The sequence below is a fragment of the Podarcis liolepis genome, assembly GCF_965112155.1.
Source record: "Podarcis liolepis genome assembly, chromosome: 2".
Lineage (NCBI taxonomy): Eukaryota > Metazoa > Chordata > Lepidosauria > Squamata > Lacertidae > Podarcis > Podarcis liolepis.
The window spans coordinates 55,654,988-55,678,653 of record NC_139555.1 but is presented as its reverse complement, the minus strand read 5'-3'; the positions used below and the strand labels follow the sequence as shown (position 1 = coordinate 55,678,653).

Sequence of the window (23,666 nt, the reverse complement as noted above, 5' to 3'; positions counted from 1 at the left end):
CCGGCCTTCTTTGGATAAATTTAAAGTCCTCTTGTTTGATAATTTCTGTACATTTCTAGCCTCCAATATGCATACACTGTAGACAGCTACTGGGGTATTTGTAGGAGACAATAGTTTACCTAGGAAAAGGGTTTTCTTAAGCATCAACTCAAGTCACCTGCTCAATACAAATTGCTGTTGATAAACCTCACAAATCAACCCAGGATCACTATTGTTGAAGTGGCTGCACCAGATTTTAAGATGTCTAAAAGAACACAAAGTATTGTGTATGGAAACAGCATAGCTGGAGCTTCCTGACAGGAAGAGAATTTGAACAATTCATATGACCTAATGTTCTGAATGCATGAAATAACATGCCTGTTAAAAAGGGTATGTAAATTTGTTCTAGATGAAAGAACAGGACACAATTATAATAAGTTCAATATGAAAGGCAAACAGAGTTAAGGAAAAATAAAGCCAAAGCAGAAGTTTCAAGCAAACAATATAACATGAAGCCAATAAAAACAAAGAGTGAACAATGCTGTAAAAATTATAATTAAATGATGAAAATCTTGATCCACCAAAGGTAGCTTCCTTATCTTAGAATCAGCCAACTGCCATGTGCAATCATGATCTTTCTGTTATCCACTGACCTTTGTTGGGAATGGAAACTTTGAAGGTTCAGTTTTGCAAGGTGTATGAATAGCTGTCAATGGCGGTGGCCAAATATGGGTCATCTCCTGTTCAGAACACAAACCAAAGATTCCAGAAACCATTATACCTTTAACTTATTGCAAACCAAAAAGCACAGCTTACAAGTGTTTTAAATTAAAATAATGTGGAAAGATGCCAATTCATGTAATAAGATTTACTCTTCTCCTGCCCCCTGCAGTCTCCTGTCCCCTACTGATTGACCGGAAGATTCCCCAAATGCTCCGAAGTGGATTTTACAGGGCTGCAGGGGGCTGCGGGGAAAAGAGAAGGGGGGGTGTCCTTGCACAAGCCGAAGTATTTGCTTTACTACAACGCTATCAATGACCAATCCCAACAAAACTTTGTGATCAGAGAATTAAAAAAATAATTGTTAGCCTTGTGAACAGGGATAAATTGTACCAACTATGGGTGGAATCCAATGGATGTTGTTCTACTGACAAAAGGCATCCATCAGGAAAAGAGATGGAGACATTTTTAGCAATCGTTCCTTGCTTTCTCCCTTGGTCCCATCTAATCATGACAGTCATCACTCGTCATCACCCCGCCCCCCCCCAAAAAAATGGGGGGCTTCAAAGGAGAGAATGAATTGTCTCCCTCACTGTCCTGCTGGTATATGTCATTCTTCAGAATAGTAACACCCATGGGATTCTACTTCATTTGTACAAAGAGTCTTAAATGAAACTGCTATATTTACCAAATAACCTAAAAGCTTTAGGTTTACCAGAGAGAAATGGAAGGAATAAGTGGAGAGGAAGTTACAACATAATCTTCTTTCAAGACTGACTGTGATTAGTCTTTCAGAATTACGTCAATGTCATTTTCATGCAGGATACACAAAAATTATTTGATTGACTTAAGGAAACCTTCCAAAGAAAACAAAACATCTATTTATTTAATCCATCAGTTTTATTGCTAATTTAATATATTGATATGCTTTCCCACTATGCATATTCAATCAATTGGGGGGGGCGTAAATAACCTTTTAATTTAATATCTGAAGAGAAAATACAGTAACAAAACATACTGATTTGCATATGCAGGAAAATATTGTTTTAAAATATTTTAAGACTTTACCAAAGGAAGACTTTGGAAAAATAATCCGAAAGTATTATTAAAAATAGAGAACAAACTGGTGGATACCAATGGTACACAGAAGAGAAAAAAAGGATAATTGGTTTTTAATAAAATGTTAAGCAATATACAGGGGCAATTGATTTTGGATTTTTTCCAAAAATTCAACACATTTAAGCAAGAAAATCTCAAAAGCCAGAATAAGAGAGCAACTTACTTTTAGAATTTCATCCACACTGCTCATGTCACTGGATGCTGATGCCTAAAAATGAATGATCAGAACATAACTGGCATATTTGTAATTAAATGTTATGAAACTTCTAGAAAATTCAATTATTATAAAATTACTTAAAATGGGATTCAAATTCAGTATTAAGGTACAAAGAGCAGCTTTCATACTGCAGATGAAAAGAGACTCTACAAACATCTTTTCATAACTTGTTCACACCTTTGTAATTCTCATCAAAGTTTCCTAAAATGTACGCAGCTGAGGGAAACTACTGTTAACTTTTTAAATTTCTGAGAAAAATGATAATCTAAGCAATATAACTTTAACGTTCCTCTGTTTCATGAATGCTTCACTTACGCACTCATTGTTAAAACCGTGTTTATGGAAGACAATCTTACTCGGCTACGAGTGATCGCCAAAGAAGAAGAAGGTAGAACCCAGTTTCTCATATCCATTTCTTTTTGCACTGTCAGATCCAGCACAAAAAAAGAAAAAGGAAATAGTAATCTATGAAGAATTAAATGCCCATATGAATACTGTTTCATACTTGAAATTAAGTGCCAGATGGCATCTTAATTATATTTTAAAGTGCAAGACACTGCAGAACAATGACAGTACACATTCTCTCACTTTTTCTTTTCAAACGGTGTGTTATGTCCAAGTCAGTTATATTCACAGTTGACCCACTGAAATCAATCTATTCAAATTAACCTGTAATAGTTCAATTACATTGTTTTCAATTATTCTACTCTGAGTATGACCAAGTAGGAGGGTTGTATCCAATACTTTCTCTGTGTGAGCAGAATGGACTTTTGCTTGTGCAATGGGACTTCATTTGCCCCTACAGTCTCCTGAACTTCCCTCAAAGCCTGGAAACCCTCCAGAACAGTTTTAGGTACTGGAGGGGGTGGGGCTTGCAGAGGAAGGAAAGGAAGGGAAAGTCCTGTTGTGCAAATCCATTCATGTAGCAATGAATTCCAACCAGTCATTTGTGACTGGGAAGTAGATGAGGCTGCTATACGCTTGTTAATAAAACACCGTTATTAAAAGTCAATATTTAGCACAACTTTATCTTCCACTGTGGCGGAGCAGAAGCTCAACTGAGTTGTAAATAAAATAATAATAATAATGTCACATTAGTGTTTATTTAAAGCTGAAACACCCAAGCAAAAACATGTGCCGGGCCACACCAGCATAAATGCCCAGTTATTAGAATCATGGCAGATCAGAAAGCTGTAAATCCTTCAATTGTCAAAGAAATTGAAATTAAAAGAAATTATTGCATTTTAGTTAGGTGTGTTCCTTACATACAACTCAATAAAAGTATTTTTCTAAGCAGTCTCTCTTATCCATGGAATAAGCACAAATGAGCTTTATTTTATTTTAATTTTTTTAAGGCAACTTACGTCAAGCGGCTGAGACGGAATTTTCAGCTTTGTTAGATGTGCTTTACCAGGTTTCAGTTCATTCATATTGTTGCTGTGTGTCTGGCTACTGTAGTGTTCAGAAGATAGCTTTGGTTCCATGGACTCCTGACCATCCATAGGCCTTACATAGGCAGTAGGCTTCTGCAACATTGTGTTAGATTTAGACATAAGCGAAGGAGGGAAAGCCTGACTACCACTAGAAAAGGAAGGGACACGGGAGGGTGAGTCCCAGTTGGCATCAGGGTCTCGCGGAGATTTGGAGCGCTGATGTTCCTTGCTGTGATGATCATTTCCATGAGACCTGGAATGACTGGAGTTCAGAGAAGAAACAGCAGGTGGTTTTCCAGGGCTGGAAGAACGGGACTTTGAATGTTCAGATCCATGCTGGGCTTTTTTACGGCTACTGCTGCTCCCACTACTGCTATACGAGTCACGGTCATGCCTTTGCCCACTACTGCTAGTGTTATTGCCACTGTTGCGCTGGCCACCATGTCCACTCTGTAAACCTATGGAACGCTTCTGCGACTGGGAAGAAGTGCTAGGTGCTGGACCTACAGGCGTCCATTTGCTGCTCTGATGAGAGCCAGTACTGTGCCTCTGATCACCAAAGAAACTTTGGTTTGATTTTTCATCTGTTGTTGATGGTACTGTTGGTTTAGGAATTTCAACAAGCTTCTGGAGGGACCGGTCACCTATAAAATCCTTCATTTCATCATAGTTTCCAAGCATACTTTGGATACGGCTAGATAATTTATCTTCTTTGCTGGTCTGTGTAAGGAACAAAAACACGATGCAGAAGTTTATTTTAAAATACACTCCTTCTACAATTAAACTTTTGGGTCAGCTGAATGTCCTTTATGATAACATATATTTGAAATTTACCTACAGAATAAAGCAGTCAGTCTTTATTTTGCACTGAAAATAAAATTAACTTGGGAACCACTTAATCTGCCATCCACAATGGCTAATGCTTACTGATTTCACCAAAATTCATTTTATCATGAATATACTAATAGTACTGTGCACTTTTATTGATTAATTGCCACCAGTAAACTAAAGTTTAATTAACTGATTACTAAAACCAATATAAATTATATCTAGCTCTTCAATCATATTGAATCATATTGTTTCTTACTAGAAGATGGAATATTCCATGACAAAATATTCAAGATCCAGCAATTACTGGTTACTTGTTTATTAAAATGCAATTTATTCTACTCCTGTGAAAGTGTCCTTTCCTTTAGAAAGCTCAAAAGAAGCCTCATTTCAGATGTGCAGTATAAATAATATATTAGAAACATCTCTTTTCTAAAACAGAAGAACATTTTCATATCATACTGACATCCTATACAGCAAGGGTGGCAGACTGTTTCCCCCAGCAGTCTAGATCAGTATCTGCTGTACCCCCCACAAGCTAAATCTGAGCTGTGGGTGGGGCTACCCATCTGTCAGTCAAAGGTGAGCCCCTCTGAATATGTGCTCCCAGTGCGCTTTCAAAGGGGCTTGATTTAGGAGCAGGAAGCAGTTTCAACTAACACCAATGCTTAAAGTCTCCCATTTTAGCCATGATTTCAATGCAAACTACTTGCTGATCCTGGAGCATGTCTTGTTCCAGCAAAGGCACAAGAGGGAACTCACTTTAAGGTTCCAATTGTTCCTCTGACACCACATTGATACCTGGGCCCACATTTGATATCACATATGACATATGGGCCAGAGGTTCCTCACCCCTACTGTACAGAAACAAAACTTGCAGTTAAGGAATCCAACAGCGTAGTCATTAGGAAATATCCAACACTGCATCAGTGAAATTCCCCTTTCTCTTGTCCTCCCCTGCAGCCTCAGTGCCCTCCAATGTACTGGAGGGTTCCTCAACTCTCTAGAGCAGACCTGGGGGGCATGCAGGGAGCTGTAGGAGGAGGAGGGAAGTGACACTGTTCTTGCAGAAATATGTTCTGCTTGTGAATTGGCACCATTGGATAGCACCCATTATATTTATCATTCCAGAAATGCACAAATGATTCTCTGTAAAACCCTAACCAGATTTTCCTTCTAACGCTACCATTCACCAAACAAAGTGGCCATGACAAGCGGTCCCTCTACATGTCTCTCAACCAGAACATTTAAGGGTCTTTCCTGGTTCTGCGAAGTAACTGTTCAAAGGACCAAAAGGCGAAATCTCCATTTACGGATGCTTTCTTAGGAATTCCCAAGACGTCACATTCATTAGGATTTGTATGGTTCTGGGAGAAAATGAGAAAGGCTCTAAAAGCTTCTTATGCTAGAAGAAACAGTTTGAAAACTGGTTTTTGCACATTTAGAAACCAATCAGACTTTTAAAAGTAGTAAAGCTCAAGCAACAAAGATAAATAATTTAAAAAATCCTCTTAAATAACTGAAACTCATTTATTATTATAATCTCTACTCACATGCCTTTCAGGTAGTTTAAGCTGCACTCCTCTTACTTAGTATTTCAGTACACTGTATCTACCTCTTTCCATCATGCATGCACTTTTAAAAAACAAGACTAAAAACATAAATGACTACTTTCCCTTCTTTTAGCTTCTTCCACTCCTATGAATATTTTTAAAGGATAGAAGAAGCAAGTAAGATTTCAGTTTTTCTGTCTTTCTAGTGACTGTTAGTCAAAATCAGCACTGGTCAATCTTATAGCTGGGGTGAATTCAGCCCTTCTAGAACTGCCCTCGTTGCCCAGGCCAAACCATATATAACATGGCTAAAAGCCTATACTAGAGCAGTGTTATAGATATCTTAAGTGGCATTTTTAAATGTAAGGTGGCTGAAGGAGGAACAAGATCAGACAGACAGGTCATTGTGCCTTCCTTCCGTCGTGCTTCATGTATTATTATTTAAGAAATTTATACGACACTTTTTACTATGTATCACAAAGCTGCTTACAAAAATAATTAATGAAGCATGAAACCGAAAAAAATTAAAACATAGATTAAAATACAAGAGAGCAGAAAACAGCACCCATAATGCAAAGGCCTCCTGAAAGAAAACCATTTTAACCTGATGTACACAAAAATGGCAAAGGAGACAATGGGTCTCCTTACTCACACCTCACCATGGATAGATACATACATAGATTGCAATGTATTCTGTAGGCTGCCTCATATCAAACGTGCACTAGTCAACACAAATCCCTTCGCCATATGTATTTTTTTGTAATAAACAGCACAACTTTGAGACAAGCACCTTGAATGAGTCGCTAACTACTAAAAATCACAGACCAAAATAATTAGATGGTATTGATTGTCCAGTAATCACACCTTGAAGAACACAGAGAAGGAATATGGTATTGAGAAGGATAGGAAACATGTACCCAAGTTAACTTTAAATTCAGGGATATGAAGAAAATGTCACTGTTAGTGAAATGCACATGCTAAATGACACACAATTAAAAAAAATTAACCTTTAATCAATCTGTTGCCAGAAAGAGAGGTGTACGGGGATACATTTGCAGCCTCACAAAAACAAGTCAGTATTTAAAACAAAACAAAACCCAAATTTCTCAAACTGACAGTATTTCATAACCCAGTCTTCCTTGTAGTTTGGTTTCAATCTTACTCACAACAGCTACAATTAGATTTAATTGCATGAACAAAGCAAATTAGCAGTATTAACTAGTGAACCTTACAAATAAAGAGCTAGACTAAAAACATCAAGCTCCAACAATTACTTGTAATTAATAGACTATTGTCTACAAAGTTAAAAAATGTTAATATGCTGTATTACTCTTTTACTACAAAGGCAAGAGTACTTTATAACAATTATCTGTTCAAATACTTTAGGGCTCTAATTCACATTTATCATTTCTATAATTTCAATTTAGGCTGTTCAACTGCAAGCTGGTTTCAAGTGTGGAGAGTTAGTGATATTAGAGTAATGAGATATTTAATTCTTTCTTTTTTAAAAAAAATGTTGATACAACGTCCTTGTGTTAAAACCAGAGCAGTCATAAAATTCTAGTAATCTTATATTTCAGCAACATTACTTTAAAAATGTTCAAATCATAACAATACAACTTCCAGGTTTCTTCGTTTTTTCTAGATCTAGAGCAATAGGTCTTAATCTCTTCCACAGTCAAGTCTCTTGCCTACATCACAGGAATTTTGAGGATGTGAGACTTGGAACCACTATATAAATGACATTTATTTGTAGTTTAATGAAACCATATGATACTGAAGTTGTATTACAGCGGAAAAAACTCAAACCATTTTAATTTGGAGTGAGATAAAAACTGCATTTTTAAAAAACCTCATGCACTTACAACTTTATATGGTTCAGCAAAGAGAGGAGAGTTAGGTGGAAAGGCTTCTTCACCCTGCTGAATTTCTTGATTACGCCTCTCTCTTTCTTTGATACGCAGCGCATTCCGGTCTTCACGGTTCATGTTGCTATGAACAAAAACAATTTGATTACCTAAATGGGTACAGAGGTAAAAGAACTGATGAAGGGTTGTCCCCTGGACAGTCTTATGAACCCCCCTCCCCTTTAACACCATCCGGTGCATTCTTTTTAAGATAGGGAATGCCTCAACACTACAACTTGCCTTACAGGTATGACACTGGTATAACTTATGCAATTACTTTGATATGTAAAACCGCAAAGCATTATTTAAACAAACTCCTACTCTTAGATCATGTTACCTGCATAATTAGAATAGGCCAATCGAGAAGAGAATCAAAGGTTTTTATCAAATTAAACACGTTATTAACTTCAGCTTTCTATTTTTTATGGTTATTCAAATCACCTCCCACCAGCCAGCCTATGAACACACATTCCCATATACAACAATTGCCATCTACGTTTGATCTACCTCATTTTTCTTTCTTTCTGTCCCCAACAGAGCCTCCTTGGTGTCCATCCTCCGTAGCATGCTCTCAGCTTTGCTGTTTCTAGGTTCCCTAAAAATGACATTTCTACTCTAAATACACATTTCAGTAAACATCTCCAAATTTACAACAACCTCTAAAAATGCCTACACTTCCTCCCTGAATAGGAGCTTCTGATCCTTGTGGGTTAAGAACTTGGAAGGTTTCCCTTATAAAACAGGCTTACTGACATCTGACGTAACAGAACACTGCTTTAATTTGACCTACTGCTCTAAATATAAGCCATAAATCTAAAAGGATTCCCCTTAAGCTCAAGGAAGCATCTAAGTTAAGAACAAGATTCTACTTACAAGAAAGTTTGTGAACACGGTGTGTTGAGTGCAAAGTCACACTAAGAGTGTTTCATGTTCAGAACACTAACTTACTTTCAATTAGGGCTGAGTTTTAGTTTGGATTTCCAAGGTGAGGGCAGGGTAGACAACAAATTTGGAAGGGGGGATTAATTCACAGCGGCCACCACTTTTCTTTCCCAAAAGTCATCTAGAGCGATACCATGTGCAACCTGCCTCCATAAAATTTTTGGTCATTGCCCCCTCCCACTGCAGCCCATGTCACTGTACTGGGCCTTTCCTGAGTCCTAAAACCTTCAGTAGAGGCTTCTTGAGGGTGCATGGGCTGCAGTGGAAAAATGGTGGCAGGAAAACCTCATTAAATGAGTACACTTCTGATCACAAAACTGGATATCCTCTTAGGTCAACTTCAATTAACACTATTTTCACAATAATTTGATTTCTGCCTAGGCTGTCAGTCTATTACAAGCAGAAGGAAGTTAAGTTGTGGAATCTCCATGAATTTCACTTACTTTATATAGTGTGGGTGGGGAACTGTAGGCCCAGAGGCCAAGTATAGCCCTCTAGGCCTCTGTCTCACCCTTGGCATTCATCCTGGGCAAGTCCCTCTCCCCAGTCTACACCCCTCCCCAGGCCTGCTCTGCACCCATATTGAGTGCTTCTGCCTGGCTGGAATATGTCCTTGACCTCTAACAATGATTCTTGGTAACCTAGATGGAGGGTGTGTGGATATAGAACCTCTGACTTTTGTATGACTGGAGAGTAGCCTACTATAGAAGGCAAGTGTCACAATCCATTCTTGCCTCTGGACTCATCCATCAGTGGCATGAAGCCCCCAGAAGTTCTTCCATGAGAGAATGCAGCCCTCAGTTCCCCACTCCTGTTATAAAAAGAGATTATTTAATGTGCAGTATCTTCTAAACCAGGGGTCTGCAACCTTTAAGACAAAAAGAGCCACTTGGACCCGTTTCCGAAGAAAAAACAACAACTGGGAGCCGCAAAACCATTGCGACATTTAAAACAAATATATCTCCAGAGCCACGATCTGACAGCGGGCGGGAAGGTGACGTCAGGACGGTGCGTGACTAACGCACGCACCGCCCCCATGTGACGTCACAGCCAGTCCAGCGCCCGCCACAGTGAGGAGTGTCGGGGCGCACAATGCGCCTCCTCCCCTCGCTAGTATCCGCCCCGGAGCCGCAGCAAAGATGCAAAAGAGCCACATGCGGCTCCAGAGCCGCAGGTTGCAGACCCCTGTTCTAAACACATAGGTATGCGGTCACCCCAAGATTTCCAGAGCAATAAGTTTAACTGCCACTAATAACCACTTGATGGGGCACAGTGAAGAGCTTCTTCACAAGAAACATCTGGCTGATGACTTATTGCACAGAACATTTATAGTCAATCCACTCCCTCCCAATCACAGATTGAGCCGAGTAAACTCTCAAAGGTTCTGGAAAGCTCACAACGGTTCATCGCAAAACTGAATCTTTCGTAACCATTAACAGCTAGTGGAATAAATCTCACTTTACGCATTTTGTATAATCCATTGCCTTCTCAGTAACATCCTCCTTTATAAACTAGAATGGAAGTACAGTCATACCTCATGTTACGTTTGCTTCACGTTGCAGCTTTTCAGGTTACGAACGCGGCAAACCCAGAAGTGTTTACTTCCGGGTTCAGTGCATGCGCAGAAGCAATCTGTGTGCTTTGCGCATGCGCAGTAGCAAAACTCTACTTACAGACTTTTCGGGGTGCGGATGGCACCCTGAAATGGATCACATTCAGAAGTTGAGCTACAACTGTAATGGATTATATCTAATGCTAAGTGTGACTTATGGGACTTCCCCTCCCCCCCACACCATCAAAATCTTCTCCAGAGAGTCTTGCAACCCTCTAGAGCAGATGTAGAGGGTATGCCAGGGCTGCAGGGAGGAGAGAAGGGGAAAATTTTGTTGTGCAAGTGGAAGTCTGTTGCACTAGCGGAATAGCAGTGTTGGATACTACCCAACATTTTTAAACAGAATGCACCATTTTTCCAGAATGAGAAATATTACTATGAATATTAAAGACAGAATGCGTTAGGAAATCATGAAATTGCTCTAGCTATGATGTTTAGCTTTTATATTAAAAAGTATTATTTGAAACATGCCTAGAAGGCAAACAATTAACTTAGTAACTTTAATTAACCTTTAAGCAGGCAAAACAGCAACAGTTATTTACTAAATTAGAAGCTTTATAACAAAAGCAAAAGCAAACTTCAATCAGTAATTATCTTTAAAAACCAAGATTGCTGGTGACTTTTCAAACCTTAAGCTTGCCCTCAGGCAAATATAATTGGAAGGTAGAAGAATAAACATCACTGAAGATCAAATGAAGTGACATACTAAGTGTTAAAACCAGAGTTAAATACATTCTTTCACTACCATCAACTATCTATGAAAGGGTGATTTTCAAAAATTAAACTCTACTTATTTATTTTAAAGCTGCAAGATGGTCCAGGAATCAGCGTGTTTTTACATGAATAGAATGTGTCCTTTTATTTAAAACGCATCTCTGGGTTATTTGTAGGGCATAGGAATTTGTTCATTCCCCCCCCCCCCCGCAAAAAAATACAGTCCGGCCCACCACATGGTCTGAGGGACGGTGGACCGGCCCATGGCTGAAAAAGGTTGCTGACCCCTGTTCTATGACAATAAGAACATTTATTCTGAAACACTTAGCATTTTGCCCAAAGGCAGAAGTTTACATATCAATCTTTAAAAGTCATTCTACCTTCATTTGACAAAAAAAAAAAATCACATATACTAGGAAATTGGTAGGATAAAGGATATCAAGATGTCAAAGGATGTCACCATTTTTGGATGTGGTTTCATTTCCTCCTACTCACCCCTGTCATTACCTAATACGTTCTAAACTACAGTACTGTCCTCTTAAGAACATGCACAATTGCTATACGGAGTGATACCATTGGTCCATGTAGTTCAATACCGTTCACACCGACTGGCAGTGGCTCTCCAGGGTTTAACACTTTCAGGGAGTCTTTCCCAGATCTATGTCAAGATGTCAGATTTAACCTGGAACTTTTAGGATGCAAAGCACATGCAGTATCACTGAGATACAGTGCAGTGCTATTCAAATCAAATGAATGTACTGTATAGCCGACTGCCATGTTTCATGCCCAAAACACAAATATAAGCATTTACGCATTTATATATAAGGCTTTTTGAAAAACAAGATTTAAAAATTCTATTACAGAATGTTAGTGAGTTTTGAAGTATCTCCTTGAGAAGAAATCACCATTTCAGTGGTCTTGAGGGCTTTTGAATGGTTTGTTGTTTAAATGCTTTCATAAGCAAAAGCACATTCAGTGCCAGTGAACTAGACATGATGCAACATGAGCTATGTTTGCCAATATTTGGCTATGAATGATAAATAAGCTCCAGCACAGCTATAAATAACTAGGTCTTTGTTATTCCACAGGATGCCTATCCACCTAACTACCACCAGAAGTAGTTAGAAGTACAGCAGATCTAAGAAATCATTTCAAAATACCATGTAAATGCTGAGCTAATACAGTTCTACACAAACTTGTATAATCTAAAATGAGCAAATTATTTATTTCATTTATCAGTTACTTTTTACAATAAAGTCTCAAAGTAACCTGACAAAAGTATGTAAAAGACAATTTAAAACCAGGAAAAAACCAAAACAACTGACAATACAAAATCCACAAGATATTATTAAGGACTAAGTTCTACCCTCCACTCTAAAATATGAGCACCACCCTAGGAGGCAACATTAATTAACTGAAGGCCTTTGGGTCATTTCTGATCTATGCTTCTGAAAGCTAAGGGTAAATACATTTGCTCAGTAAGAAATTCAAAAAGTCTTGAAATAAGTGATGTAATATACCCATTGTGCACAATAATGTGTCCCTATCTTTCAAAGGCAGGTATCTTTTAGTTTGGTATCCAATGGTTGGCTCTGATGCACAGCAAACTTGTATCAATGCATGTATCTGATATATACAGGCATTCATGTCAGCATCAGTTACAGACTGCCTCACTCATAGCAATAATGTTGGCATAGGGCTGTTATAATCTTGAGCATAAAAGGGGCTTTTAAAAATCGTACTTCAGCTGAAACTGCCAGGAATGTAATAATGCAGAATAAACATATGAGGGCATAGTTTGCCAAGTTCGCAATTAAATGCCATAATCTGTTATGTTTATTTCTCTCACCTTTAATACCAGGTGTGAAGCTCTGTCACTTTAATAAATATCAGTTTATTTGATAACAGGATAAAATATGGCTTCATGTGACATTCTTTGTCAAATAACAATATAATGAATTAAAATAATTAAGTCTCAATATTATGAGAGTATCAGAGATGACAGTTTCTCTATAATTGGAACCTCATTGTTCCAAAGGAAGCATAAAAATGCTGCCAACTTGTTTGGTTGCAGTTACGAGATTCCCCAGTTATGATAAGCCCTGCTGACTGAAGTTAGTAAAGTTATAGTTGCACTGGTCTGTTTCCAAAAGTGTTTCTACTTCATTCAAAATACACAGGATTATTCTAGCCTGGCTGTTCCTTGTTTCACCAACAAAGCAAAAAGCAAGCTAAAAGACAACAAAACAACATTCAAAGTTGGCTTCATCCACTTTCATTCTGCAAGCTCTAATAAACCTTTATCAGCTTTGTCTATCACTGAAATAAAACAAACTGTCTTTGGTTTCAACAGTTTCCTGTTCAGTTATCCTTATACCAGTGGATGACTTGAGCTTCACTTAATTCATAGGACCTACAGTATTCAGGACAAAAGCCACAAGACAAAGAAATTAATATATCAACACTATTTGGAGAAAAGCTGGATATTATTCCAGAGAATTTGATATTTAGGGTCATATCCAGTGTGAGTCATACTCAGAATGCACTTAAATTCTACAAGTTCACTGATTTCAATGGTGCTAATCTGAGTATGACGTACTTAGATATCACTCTTAGTTCTTGTAGTTACAGAATGATTAGCATGCAGAGTTTCTGTGGGGCATGCTTTTACATGCCCAAGTACATAGCTCTGACAGTTCCTGATGCATTGTCTTATTTCCATAATTAATTAAACTCAAAAATATATGTGAACCAATAGTATGTAGGTAGATTCAAATACACAGTCTGTACATTACTATCTACTATAGCTTATTCACTGCCTTAATGTAACATTAGTCATATAATCAAATCATCAGGTTAAGACTATTTGATATATGTCAGATGACTGAGAAACCAACTATGGCAAGAAGTGGAAGTACTGTAGAAACACAATGGAATTAACAGCTCTCTCATTGCTCAGGAATGTGATGCCTACAAAGGTATCATCACCTTCTTAACTGAGCAGAACTTCTTATGAATACATCAACAATTTTAGTATCTTCTCCAATGTATTATCTCACTTAACTGCAAAAATGAACAAGAATTTGGCTCAACTCTCTTGAAGCAGAAACTTTTCCAAAGTCATATGGCCACAAGCTTAAGTCTTAACATATTGTCACAATTACACTCTGCTAACACTTCGGATGGTGACCCTCTATGCCTTTCTGTTGCCATTTGATGTTCCCATCCCCTTTCCTCACTGTCCAATTTCCTTCAAACCTCAGCCCAAAATTTGTCTCTTCTATAAGGCTTTGGGCTTAAAGCTGCATTCCAGTACACATTTAGCTGCAAAGAACTCTCATTGAAAGCAATGGGACTTACTTTTGAGTAGCATAGGATTGCACTAACCTTAGCCCACATTCCCAACTAAAATTAAGCCATGTGCATGTAGCTACATTTGTTTGCATCCATTTCCCCCAGTCTAACATTTTTACTATAACTATTAAGAACAGGAACCCATCTTCTGCTTCAGTAATGATGAACGTGTGCATGGTTGTGTGTCAATTGGATGAATGTAAAATGGTTGCTTCCAGTACACGGTTATTCAATTGGATTTTAATGTTAACCATCCTGAGATTTTTCGATTAAGGGTTCTACATATTGTTTGTTTGTTTGTTTGTTTGTGTGTGTGTGTGTGTGCGCACACACACACACACACACACACACACACACCTGCTTTTTCTGGCAGTCTGCTCAGTATTATGTTGTATAGGAGGGCACATTATGTTGTATAGGACAGTGTTTCCCAACCTTTTTTGGGCAAAGGCACACTTGTTTCATGAAAAAAATCTCGAGGCACACCACCATTACAGCCCCGTGACGTCAGCGTGCAGCGTCACGCCGGGAGGGACATGAATTGCTAGCAAATTACATAATCACCTCCTTGAGGGCTGGCTCATCTTCTCCGAAGGCAGAACCCCATTAATTAACAGCACAGACTCACACCATAGCCAAGACGAGGGGGGAAAACCTCAGTCATGCACAGTCATGCACATGTGGGGGCTAAATGAGGACGAAGACCGGGCAGAGAGCAGGGTTCAAATCACCCCACCTGGCCAGGACAATCCCTGGGTGCTCCCTTGGGCCACTTGCCTGACCCACCTCGCAGGGCTGTTGTTGCGAGGATAACACGGGGAGAACCACGCGCGCCCCCGGGAGCTCCTTGGAGGAGAAAGCGGGCGATGAATGCAATGCACGAAATATATGAGAGGCGACCAGGTTTTGCAGGTGAGGGGCCCCCGCCAGCCTCCGCTTCCAACACCCGGCGCAACGACGCCGAAGTTTCCCCCCGGGCTCGGCTCAGGGAGCAGCGCTGCTCCCCCCCGGCTCCCCTTCGCCCTCCCGGCTCTCTCTGCCGCCCACTGGGGACCCCCCATACCTGCCAAGTCCGGAGCGCCGGTGGAAGTTGCATGCATGCATGCAGGGCGCCGCGTTGCCATTGCATTGCACTGCACTCCATGCAACGCCTGCACGCATGCATTGCCTTGCACGCCCGCCAAGGGGTCTCCCCGCGGTCCGATGCGTCCCCTCCGGCGTGGATGCAGCATTGCAAAAATAAAAAAACCCCGATGCAGCCCTACCTGGGGGGCAGCCTCCGCCTCCGCTGCTCCCCCTCCGCGGGGATCCCCGGGCTCCATCCTGCCGCCCGATCTCCGCGGGGGCGCAGGCAGGCTGCGCGGGGTCTGCGCGGAAGAGCCCCTGCCCGCCCGGCCGCTGCGCTCATTCCATGGCCGGGAGAAGAGCGCTTCAAACAAAACGCCCGGCCCGCCAGGCCACGCTGGGAAACGTAGTTTGCGCACCCCGCGCGGGCGCGGAGCCCAAGGGTGTGGGGACTACGGATCCCGGCAGCCCCCGCGCCGGGGACGGAGGGGGAGAGGCCAGGTGCAGGGATGGAGGGACGGGTGGGCGAGCGAGTGAGTGAGTGGCAGCCGCCAAGCCTTCGCCGAGAGCCAGGAAGGGCCTCCCCGGAGGAGGAGGAGGGAGGCGGGAGGGAGGGAGGGAACCCCAGGGGTCATCTAGTGACGGCGCCCCAATCGAAAATTTGACTTAAAAAAAAAATCTTTCGAATTTTTTAATTTTTCCCGCGGCACACCAGGCAACATCTCGCGGCACACTAGTGTGCCGCGGAACAGTGGTTGGGAAACACTGGTATAGGAGGGCCTCCTCCTCACCTAGAACTGAAATCAAGGAGTCTGTCAGTGGAAGGTTGGGTTGCTATGATAGTCTGCTAAGCTTCTGTTCTGGACACACAGAGAAGAGTGCTTTGTTCCTCGTGTGGCTCAACAAAGAAACATAATGAGCTGATGAAGTGACACAGGGACCCATGCCTTCACTTACAAGCCTTCTATGCTCAGCAACCAGGCAGTGAAGCCCCTTTCTGCACATCCGGCACAGAAACCAGGTGAGAGGAGAACAAGGCAGGAAACATTCTATGTGCCCTCCACTAGTCAGCTTCATTTAAAATGTTTTCCTCACCTACTCATAAGAAAGCCTAGAAAGATCCCTCTACTCTACCAACTCCTCTTGTAAGTACAAGGCAGGTACTGTACGTTGGTTGGTTATTTATTTATTTATTTATTTATTGGCTAGTAACTTGGATGGGTAATTCAGAAGGCTCGTACACACACTGCCTTACTTCCACTTCTTTATGGATTACCCAGTAAATCTTATACAAATCCTTCAATTCCTCAATCCCTTTCTGCCTGAGTGGCTACATTTCCTTTGCCCAGACATTTATAAGTATGAAGCTTATGCACCTCCCATAGCATGATATCTATGGTCTGTGCCAAACAGAACATGCCTATTGACTCAAACGATTTAATCATACTAGCTGATGTCTTCTAGCAAACCATACCTGTTACTGCAATAAAATGCAAAAGCAAAGCATAAATTAAGCAGGCTTTTCATCAAACCACTGTGACCTGAAGGGAAAATCTAAGACTGAGCAAAAAATCATGACTACATGAACACATTCCAGTTGTTGACAAACAAGACTTAACTACTTCACCACAACGTTATTCCTTCCTACTTGCCAATATTGCCATCTTATCTGAAAGCAGAATAAGGATGGGAAGCATATATTCAATACTGCTTCAAAAATAAGACAAAAAGTCTCATTTATATATAGGACTATGTGAGCTATTATATATATTCACTATGTAAAATATGAGAAGGATATAAATAGGTACCAGCTTTTCAGAATTTTATATATAGTTTTATATTCACAGTGGATTGTGTCCAGTGGTGTTGCTCAGCTGACAGTAAGACGTCAATCAGTGGTACTGGGAGGAAAGAAATTTCACCCCCAAAAGGTATTTATTAAAGCAGTGGTTCTCAAACTTTTTCTCTGTACCAGAGAAAATTTGCTCGTGTTTAATTTATAACACAGAATACAACTATTTTATAATATGATCGTGGGACATCCAGAAAGTGTAAAACAATGCAGCTACATGAGAACTTGAATAACTCCCCAAATATAATTATAAATGACAACTAGGATTGTCCTCAATATACTTGATGCTCTTGCTCTCATTTTGAAAAAATATTTATCCATATTCTGAAAATAAAAACATATTATGATCCTATACTACACTGAAATGTTTAAATGTTTCTTTGATTATCCTTGAATCTTCCCACTATACTTGATGTCAAATGCCACACCATTTGAGAATCACTGTATTAAAGGTTTTTTTAAAATAAAACAATTCAAATCCAATAGTCACAGTGTGATTTAAAAGGTAATAATAATAATAATAATAATAATAATAATAATAATAATAATAATAATTTATTAATACCCCGCCCATCTGGCTGGCTTCCAACAGAACACTAAAATACAATAACCTATTAAACATTAAACAACTACCAGACTTGTCTTCTAAAAGTCTGGTAGTTGTTTTTCTCTTTGACATCTGGTGGGAGGGCATTCCACTACCAAGAAGGCCCTCTGCCTGGTTCCCTCTAACTTCTGGGAACCACCAGAAGGCCCTCGCAACTGGACCTCAGTGTCCGGGCAGAACAATGGGGGTGGAGACTCTCCTTCAGGTATACTGGACCGAGGCTGCCAGCACCAACACTTTGAATTGTGCTCGGAAATGTACTGGGAACCAGTTTAGGTCTTTCAAGACCTGTGTTATATGGTCTCGGCGGCTGCTCCCAGTCACCAGTCTAGCTGCTGCATTCTGGATTAGTTGTAGTTTCCAGGTCACCTTCAAAAGTAGCCTCATATAGAGTGCATTGCAGTAGTCCAAGCAAGAGATAACTAGAGCATGCACCACTCTGGCGAGACAGTCTGCGGGCAGGTAGGGTCTCAGCCTGCGTACCAGATGGAGCTGATAAACAGCTGCCCTGGACACAGAATTGACCTGCGTCTCCATGGACAGCTGTGAGTCCAGAATGACTCCCAGGCTGCGCACCTGGTCCTTCAGGGGCACAGTTACCCCATTCAGGACCAGGGATATACAAATGCAAAATATATTTTCCTGTTACAATACAATGATCACTAAGAAACACAATGAACAGGTAATTTCATATCCATGTAACTCCACATTGTCATATGGTGCAGTGGATGCAGGTGAGTTATTCATGTAACTTATAAAATAGGGCCAGACCTTATCAAACCTGTCATGTTTCACAGTGCTGATACCTAGGATCTCCTTTCCACATCTCCCGAAGACCTCTTGCATTACCCATTGATTTGTCAATAAGCAATTTGTAATTTTCAAAGGCAGACTCCCTCAGTTCCTTGCTTGACAGACTGGAGGATCCTCTAGAGCAGGGGCATCCAACAGGTCGATCGGGATCGACTGTTTGATCCCTGGAAGGTTCCAGTTGATCACGGTCTCCTTTTCCTTTGCATTGTCATCAGAGCATCCAGCACCACCCCCTTGGCCTGTCCTCCATTTTCGCATGAAAGCTGTAATGGAAGACAGGCTTTTCGTTGTGAGACAGATTATTTTCTTAGCAATTTTTTGGTGAGTGAGTTTTCCCCTTTCCTCAATTTTGACATTTTTGTCCCTAAAAGAAGCTCAACAACTTTGACCTGAACACCCCAAAAACGGGGTAGATCACTGCCAGTTATTTAATCTGTGAGTGGATCACAGTCTCTTGGCCTGCTCTAGAGCAATCTTTTTTTGGGGGGGCGTAGAATACAGAGGGAGGTTTTCCTCCCTTTCCCTCTGATGAAAGTCTTACTGTCAGCAGAGTGCCACTAAATTTGCTGCACCATGGTTTCTGGTCAAAGCTCATTTCAGAAATTTGGTATTAGTCTAGTATTTATTAGGATATTATTTAAACACTTTAATAGTGGCAGTTCATGGCCTTAGCATTTCCAAACATTACTAAATGGGAAGCAGCTGTTGATTATGCATATAGTTCATTTTTAGTTGCATGTTCAAACTATGATCACCTGATTCTTTAAACAGAAGAGATAAATACTGTTGATTATTTATACAGTATCAGTGAATATAGTGCCTTGCAGACAAACAATCATAAAAGGGCAGGGTACATTCTATAGGACTAGGCTGGACTAGGGAGGCCTATGTCTATTCACTGACCTCTATCATGGGCTTGCCACTTGCTACTGGGAAGTCACATATTTTAAAATGACAACGACTGCAATCTACCTTAGAATAACTAAACAGTGAGAACACAGCAAGACACAAGCACTGGCAGGGATCTCCTGTCAGGAAGTATATAGACCCTTCATCTAAGTTTTAGCCTAACCAAGACAACTCCCTGTCTCCCAAAAAATGCATTTGACAAAGATCTACGGACAGGTTTTAGTTCACCATACCATCAGTTTAGAACTGAAGATGAGGATAAAATCACTAAATGGTTTCCCTGCTGCATACCAATTAAACTACAATTTAACAGGTCATTTTCCCTAGAAAGCATATATACTTTGCAAATTAAGAATCACACACATTATACGTAAGGAGAAGAGAAATAGTTTTCTAATTCAAAATTACTTAGAAAACTTACATCAACTGGTGCTGGCTACCTGACCTGGCTATCAATATACTGATGAAAACTGTCAACTCCTGGTGAAGCAGTGTCATCTCTCTATTCGTCTGAGGTCAGTGATAGAGAAGATGAGGATGAATAAACTTAAGTTCCATTCAGGTAAAAAAATAAACCTATATATGGCATGTGAGTTCCATGACATCTTTAAGGAGGGGGGCAATTTGGACTTGCAGCTCTTTGCCCCTGTGCTGAAGGCCAAATTTAAATTTGCTCCAACCTAGAGGCTATTATGTGCAGAGAGGAAAACATATGGGCTTAAGAGCTTAAACCAGAAATCAGCCCCCACTTGTGGCTACAGCAGCTTTGAGACAAGATTTAAGTCAGGAGGAAATCATAACTTTATTGACAATAAACAGTGTAATCACATAAGTATTGGTGGAGTCTTTGTTCAACTTCTGTTCTGGTACATCCCATAGTAATAGTCAAGTGCACACAAAGTAAGCTAAGAGGTTCTTTAGCCTTAATTTTGTGATATATACAAAATTTAGTCCAAACAAATTGTGGGGCTTAGGTTATGAACTCACCGTCACTTAAAGCAAAGTATTTAGATTTAAACTAGCTTAATCCTATTATTGTCAATAGGATTCAACAGATTTAAATCCAAATGTCCCCATTAAATTATCAGCCTGATAAACAACAGTCATTTGCTGAAGGTAACAGGCACAGTAATAAACAAAGGAAAGAAGTGTGATACTTGTCTGAGCAAAATAAAAAAATTCCTTCCAGTAGCACCTTAAAGACCAACTAATCTGAAGAAGTGTGCATGCACACTAAAGCTCATACCAAGAACTAACTTAGTTGGTCTTTAAGGTGCTACTGGAAGGAATTTTTTTATTTTGACTATGGCAGACCAACACAGCTACCTATCTGTAACTTGTCTGAGCAGTGTTTTGCTTGGAACACTACTCTTTGCTGAATGACTTTCGTTCCTCTCACTCTCAACACCATACATTTCAAATCATAGTGCAGGGATACTGTCCTGATTCCTTAAGGCAATATAGTAAATTGTAAAGTGTTTCTTTTTTACATTTCCCAGAGTCAAGCTCTTTCAACGGATGATAAGGAACTAAGTCTGAGTCATTAACATCTCATTCCTGCCTAGAAAGAGATCAACACAATTGAAAGCTTCTTCTATCAACACTGTTGGCCCAGAGCTGTATCATCCAAGGCTTTCTGGATCCCATCCAAACTATAGCTACCATTCCATACTTGTACACAAGCAGTTCAAATACATTTTTTGCACAAGTACTTATGATTGTTCTTACTCAGGTGTACATACAGTACTGAGATCAACACAACAGTTGAACTGTGCCAGCAGGAGTTCCAGTGATAGTAGACCTTTGGGGAAGGACTGCTCTGTTCACAATTACCCAATTCACATGTTATATTTGTTAATACTCATTGTTAAGGACAGTTGGGATGTCCCACAAATACAGAACTAGTATTATGTAAACCTGCCCTCAGTATTACAGTTAAAGAGTTAATAGTTTTACAGTTAAGATGTATCTTATCCGTGTTACATTGGATAAGACATTTCAAATTCAGATTCTGTGTGGGGTAACAGAGATCAAGACAGTACTTCCTTCAAATGGTGAGACTACTGCAGCTTTGGGTATAGTAACAAAAGAGATGGTGAAATCCCCATATCACTTTTAGAGGAACTTCTGCTGACATAGACAGATAGGATCTGCCAGAAAACTCACTCAAAAAGCAATCTACAGAATCTACAAATCTACAATCGCTTTGCCTGATCTGTCCTAAGAGCTACTCAGTATTTCAACAACATAACAAACTGAACAAACTGCTGACTGATCACTGGAGTGAGTGGGATTAAAACCCAACTATTGCAATAGAGGAGGTGGTGGTGGTTTAGTTAGCAAAACCATCCAAGAACAAGCTCAGATGCACATTTATCTCAATCTAGGGGCACTTCTGGGAAAGAAAGGCAGTGCCGTCCCATCTCTGCTTCCATCCTTCGAACACACAATGTATCAGAAGCCCTCACGTGTGTGCATTTATGTGATACGGCATATATACGTGATGGGGGGGTGAAAGAGAAAGAGAAGCGCTAGTAACCAGGTGTGCTTATCCCTATGCTAGCAGTCATTCTGGGGATGCCTCGCTTAAGGATGAAGTACGGAGAGCAATAAGCGACAGATTAGGAAAGGGATCCAAGGGAGAGGAGCTCCCCTGAATTTCGAAGGAGGGAGGACGGGGAGAATCCGGGGCGTGGGAGAAGCGAAGAAAGGAAGCCCATTCCAAAGTAGAGAGGGAGGAGCGGAAGCAGAAAATGCCTACCCATCCACCACCACCACCCCTCCCGGAAGAAGAGGGAAAGAGCGGGGGAGATACATCCTGAGGCGACTTTCGACGCTTTCTATGGGCGGGGGGGTGTCTGGGACGGGGGTGTAATAAGAGCCTGCTGCCCTCGGCAGCGACGAGGGAGGGGCCGTCTCACCCATCCCCGGGGAGGGCTCCTTCTTCCCGCTACCTGAGGGGGGGGGGTGAAGCGGGGCCTACCTTACCTTGCCTCGCCCCAGCCCAAGTGCCACCGACAGCGGCGCCAGCTCCGCCCCGAGCCGCCCGGCCACTCACCTCCGCTGGCTCCTTCGCTACACCCCGACCATTTCCCGGTTGCCGCCACCGCCGGGCGGGCGTGAGGAGAGCCAGGAAGGCCCCAGAAGAAGCAGCAGCCGCCGCTGCCGCCGCCACAGGCGAGAGGAGGGGCAGGCCGAGGGAGATCACCGCGGAAAGAAAGGCGCGGAGGCGGAGTTCCATCTCCGGCTCCCCCGCCGCTCCATGTCTGGGGGCCGCCGAGCCGGGGCTGCGCTGAAACGCGAGAGGGCGGCGGTGTCAGGGCCTCCCCGACGACGCCAGTCTCCGCCGCCGCCTCCCTCCTTCTCTTTCCCTCTCTGGAGTCGGATTACCCAGCAGCCCCCGCGGCAAGCACAGCCCCACCGCCCCAAAGCCCAGCAGCTGAGAGGAGGGGCCTAAGGCCTCACCACGTGACCCCCCGGCGGAAAGCAGCCAACGCCGCCGGGAGAAGGCGAGCACCGCCCTCGCCCAGAAAGGAAGCGCAGAAGGATTCGGGCACGTCACGTGACCAGGGATCTCTTCATTTTCTTTTTTTCTTTTTTTGAAGTCGATTACAAAAAACCGTTGCTCTCCCGCGCCCCCTACAGGGGAAAGTCGGAGCAGCAACGTGGGCGCCTGTGTTGTGGTCGATCCGGGCGGATAAGGCGAAGTAGGGTCTGGGTTTGCATAGGAGTCTGGGAGTCCCACTCAAAAGGATGGAGTCCTGCAAAGCTCAAGGGGCGAGTAAGGGGTTTAAACGCTTGCCTAGCCGCCATTGAGAAATGGATTCACATCGGGTATGGTGCGCAATTCTTCCACGCAAATGCCCAAGGAGGTCACTGCTTTCTGCGGGAGGGCTTCTCCTTCAGATTCCCTGCAATATCAGTAGCCTCCTCCTCGTTCTCCGCAGTCATTTGCCTGCCCCTGTTTTGAGACGCGGCATTCCTGCTGAGATCCGACAGGCGCCCACTAACTTAAATTGTGGTTTTTATATATATGATTTTA

The 23,666-nt window shown here is 41.5% G+C and overlaps 1 protein-coding gene across 3 annotated transcripts in view; it reads right to left on the bottom strand.

Annotated features, from left to right (window-relative positions):
- AFF4 (ALF transcription elongation factor 4) overlaps positions 1-23,082 on the bottom strand; it is a 53,658-nt gene extending 30,576 nt beyond the window's left edge. Inside the window, exons 1-6 of one of the 3 annotated variants that reach the window (XM_083487851.1) lie at positions 22,683-23,082; positions 8,264-8,351; positions 7,715-7,841; positions 3,400-4,188; positions 1,982-2,026; positions 633-719 (exon numbers count right to left, since the gene is read on the bottom strand). In XM_083487851.1, coding sequence (XP_083343977.1) covers positions 633-719; positions 1,982-2,026; positions 3,400-4,188; positions 7,715-7,841; positions 8,264-8,268 — 1,053 coding nt within the window. In that variant the 5' untranslated portion in view covers positions 8,269-8,351; positions 22,683-23,082. Of the gene's footprint in view, positions 1-632; positions 720-1,981; positions 2,027-3,399; positions 4,189-7,714; positions 7,842-8,263; positions 8,352-22,612 lie in introns of all 3 variants that reach the window. The other 2 variants (XM_083487850.1, XM_083487852.1) reach the window with 2 other exon arrangements.
- Positions 23,083-23,666: the final 584 nt, after the last annotated feature.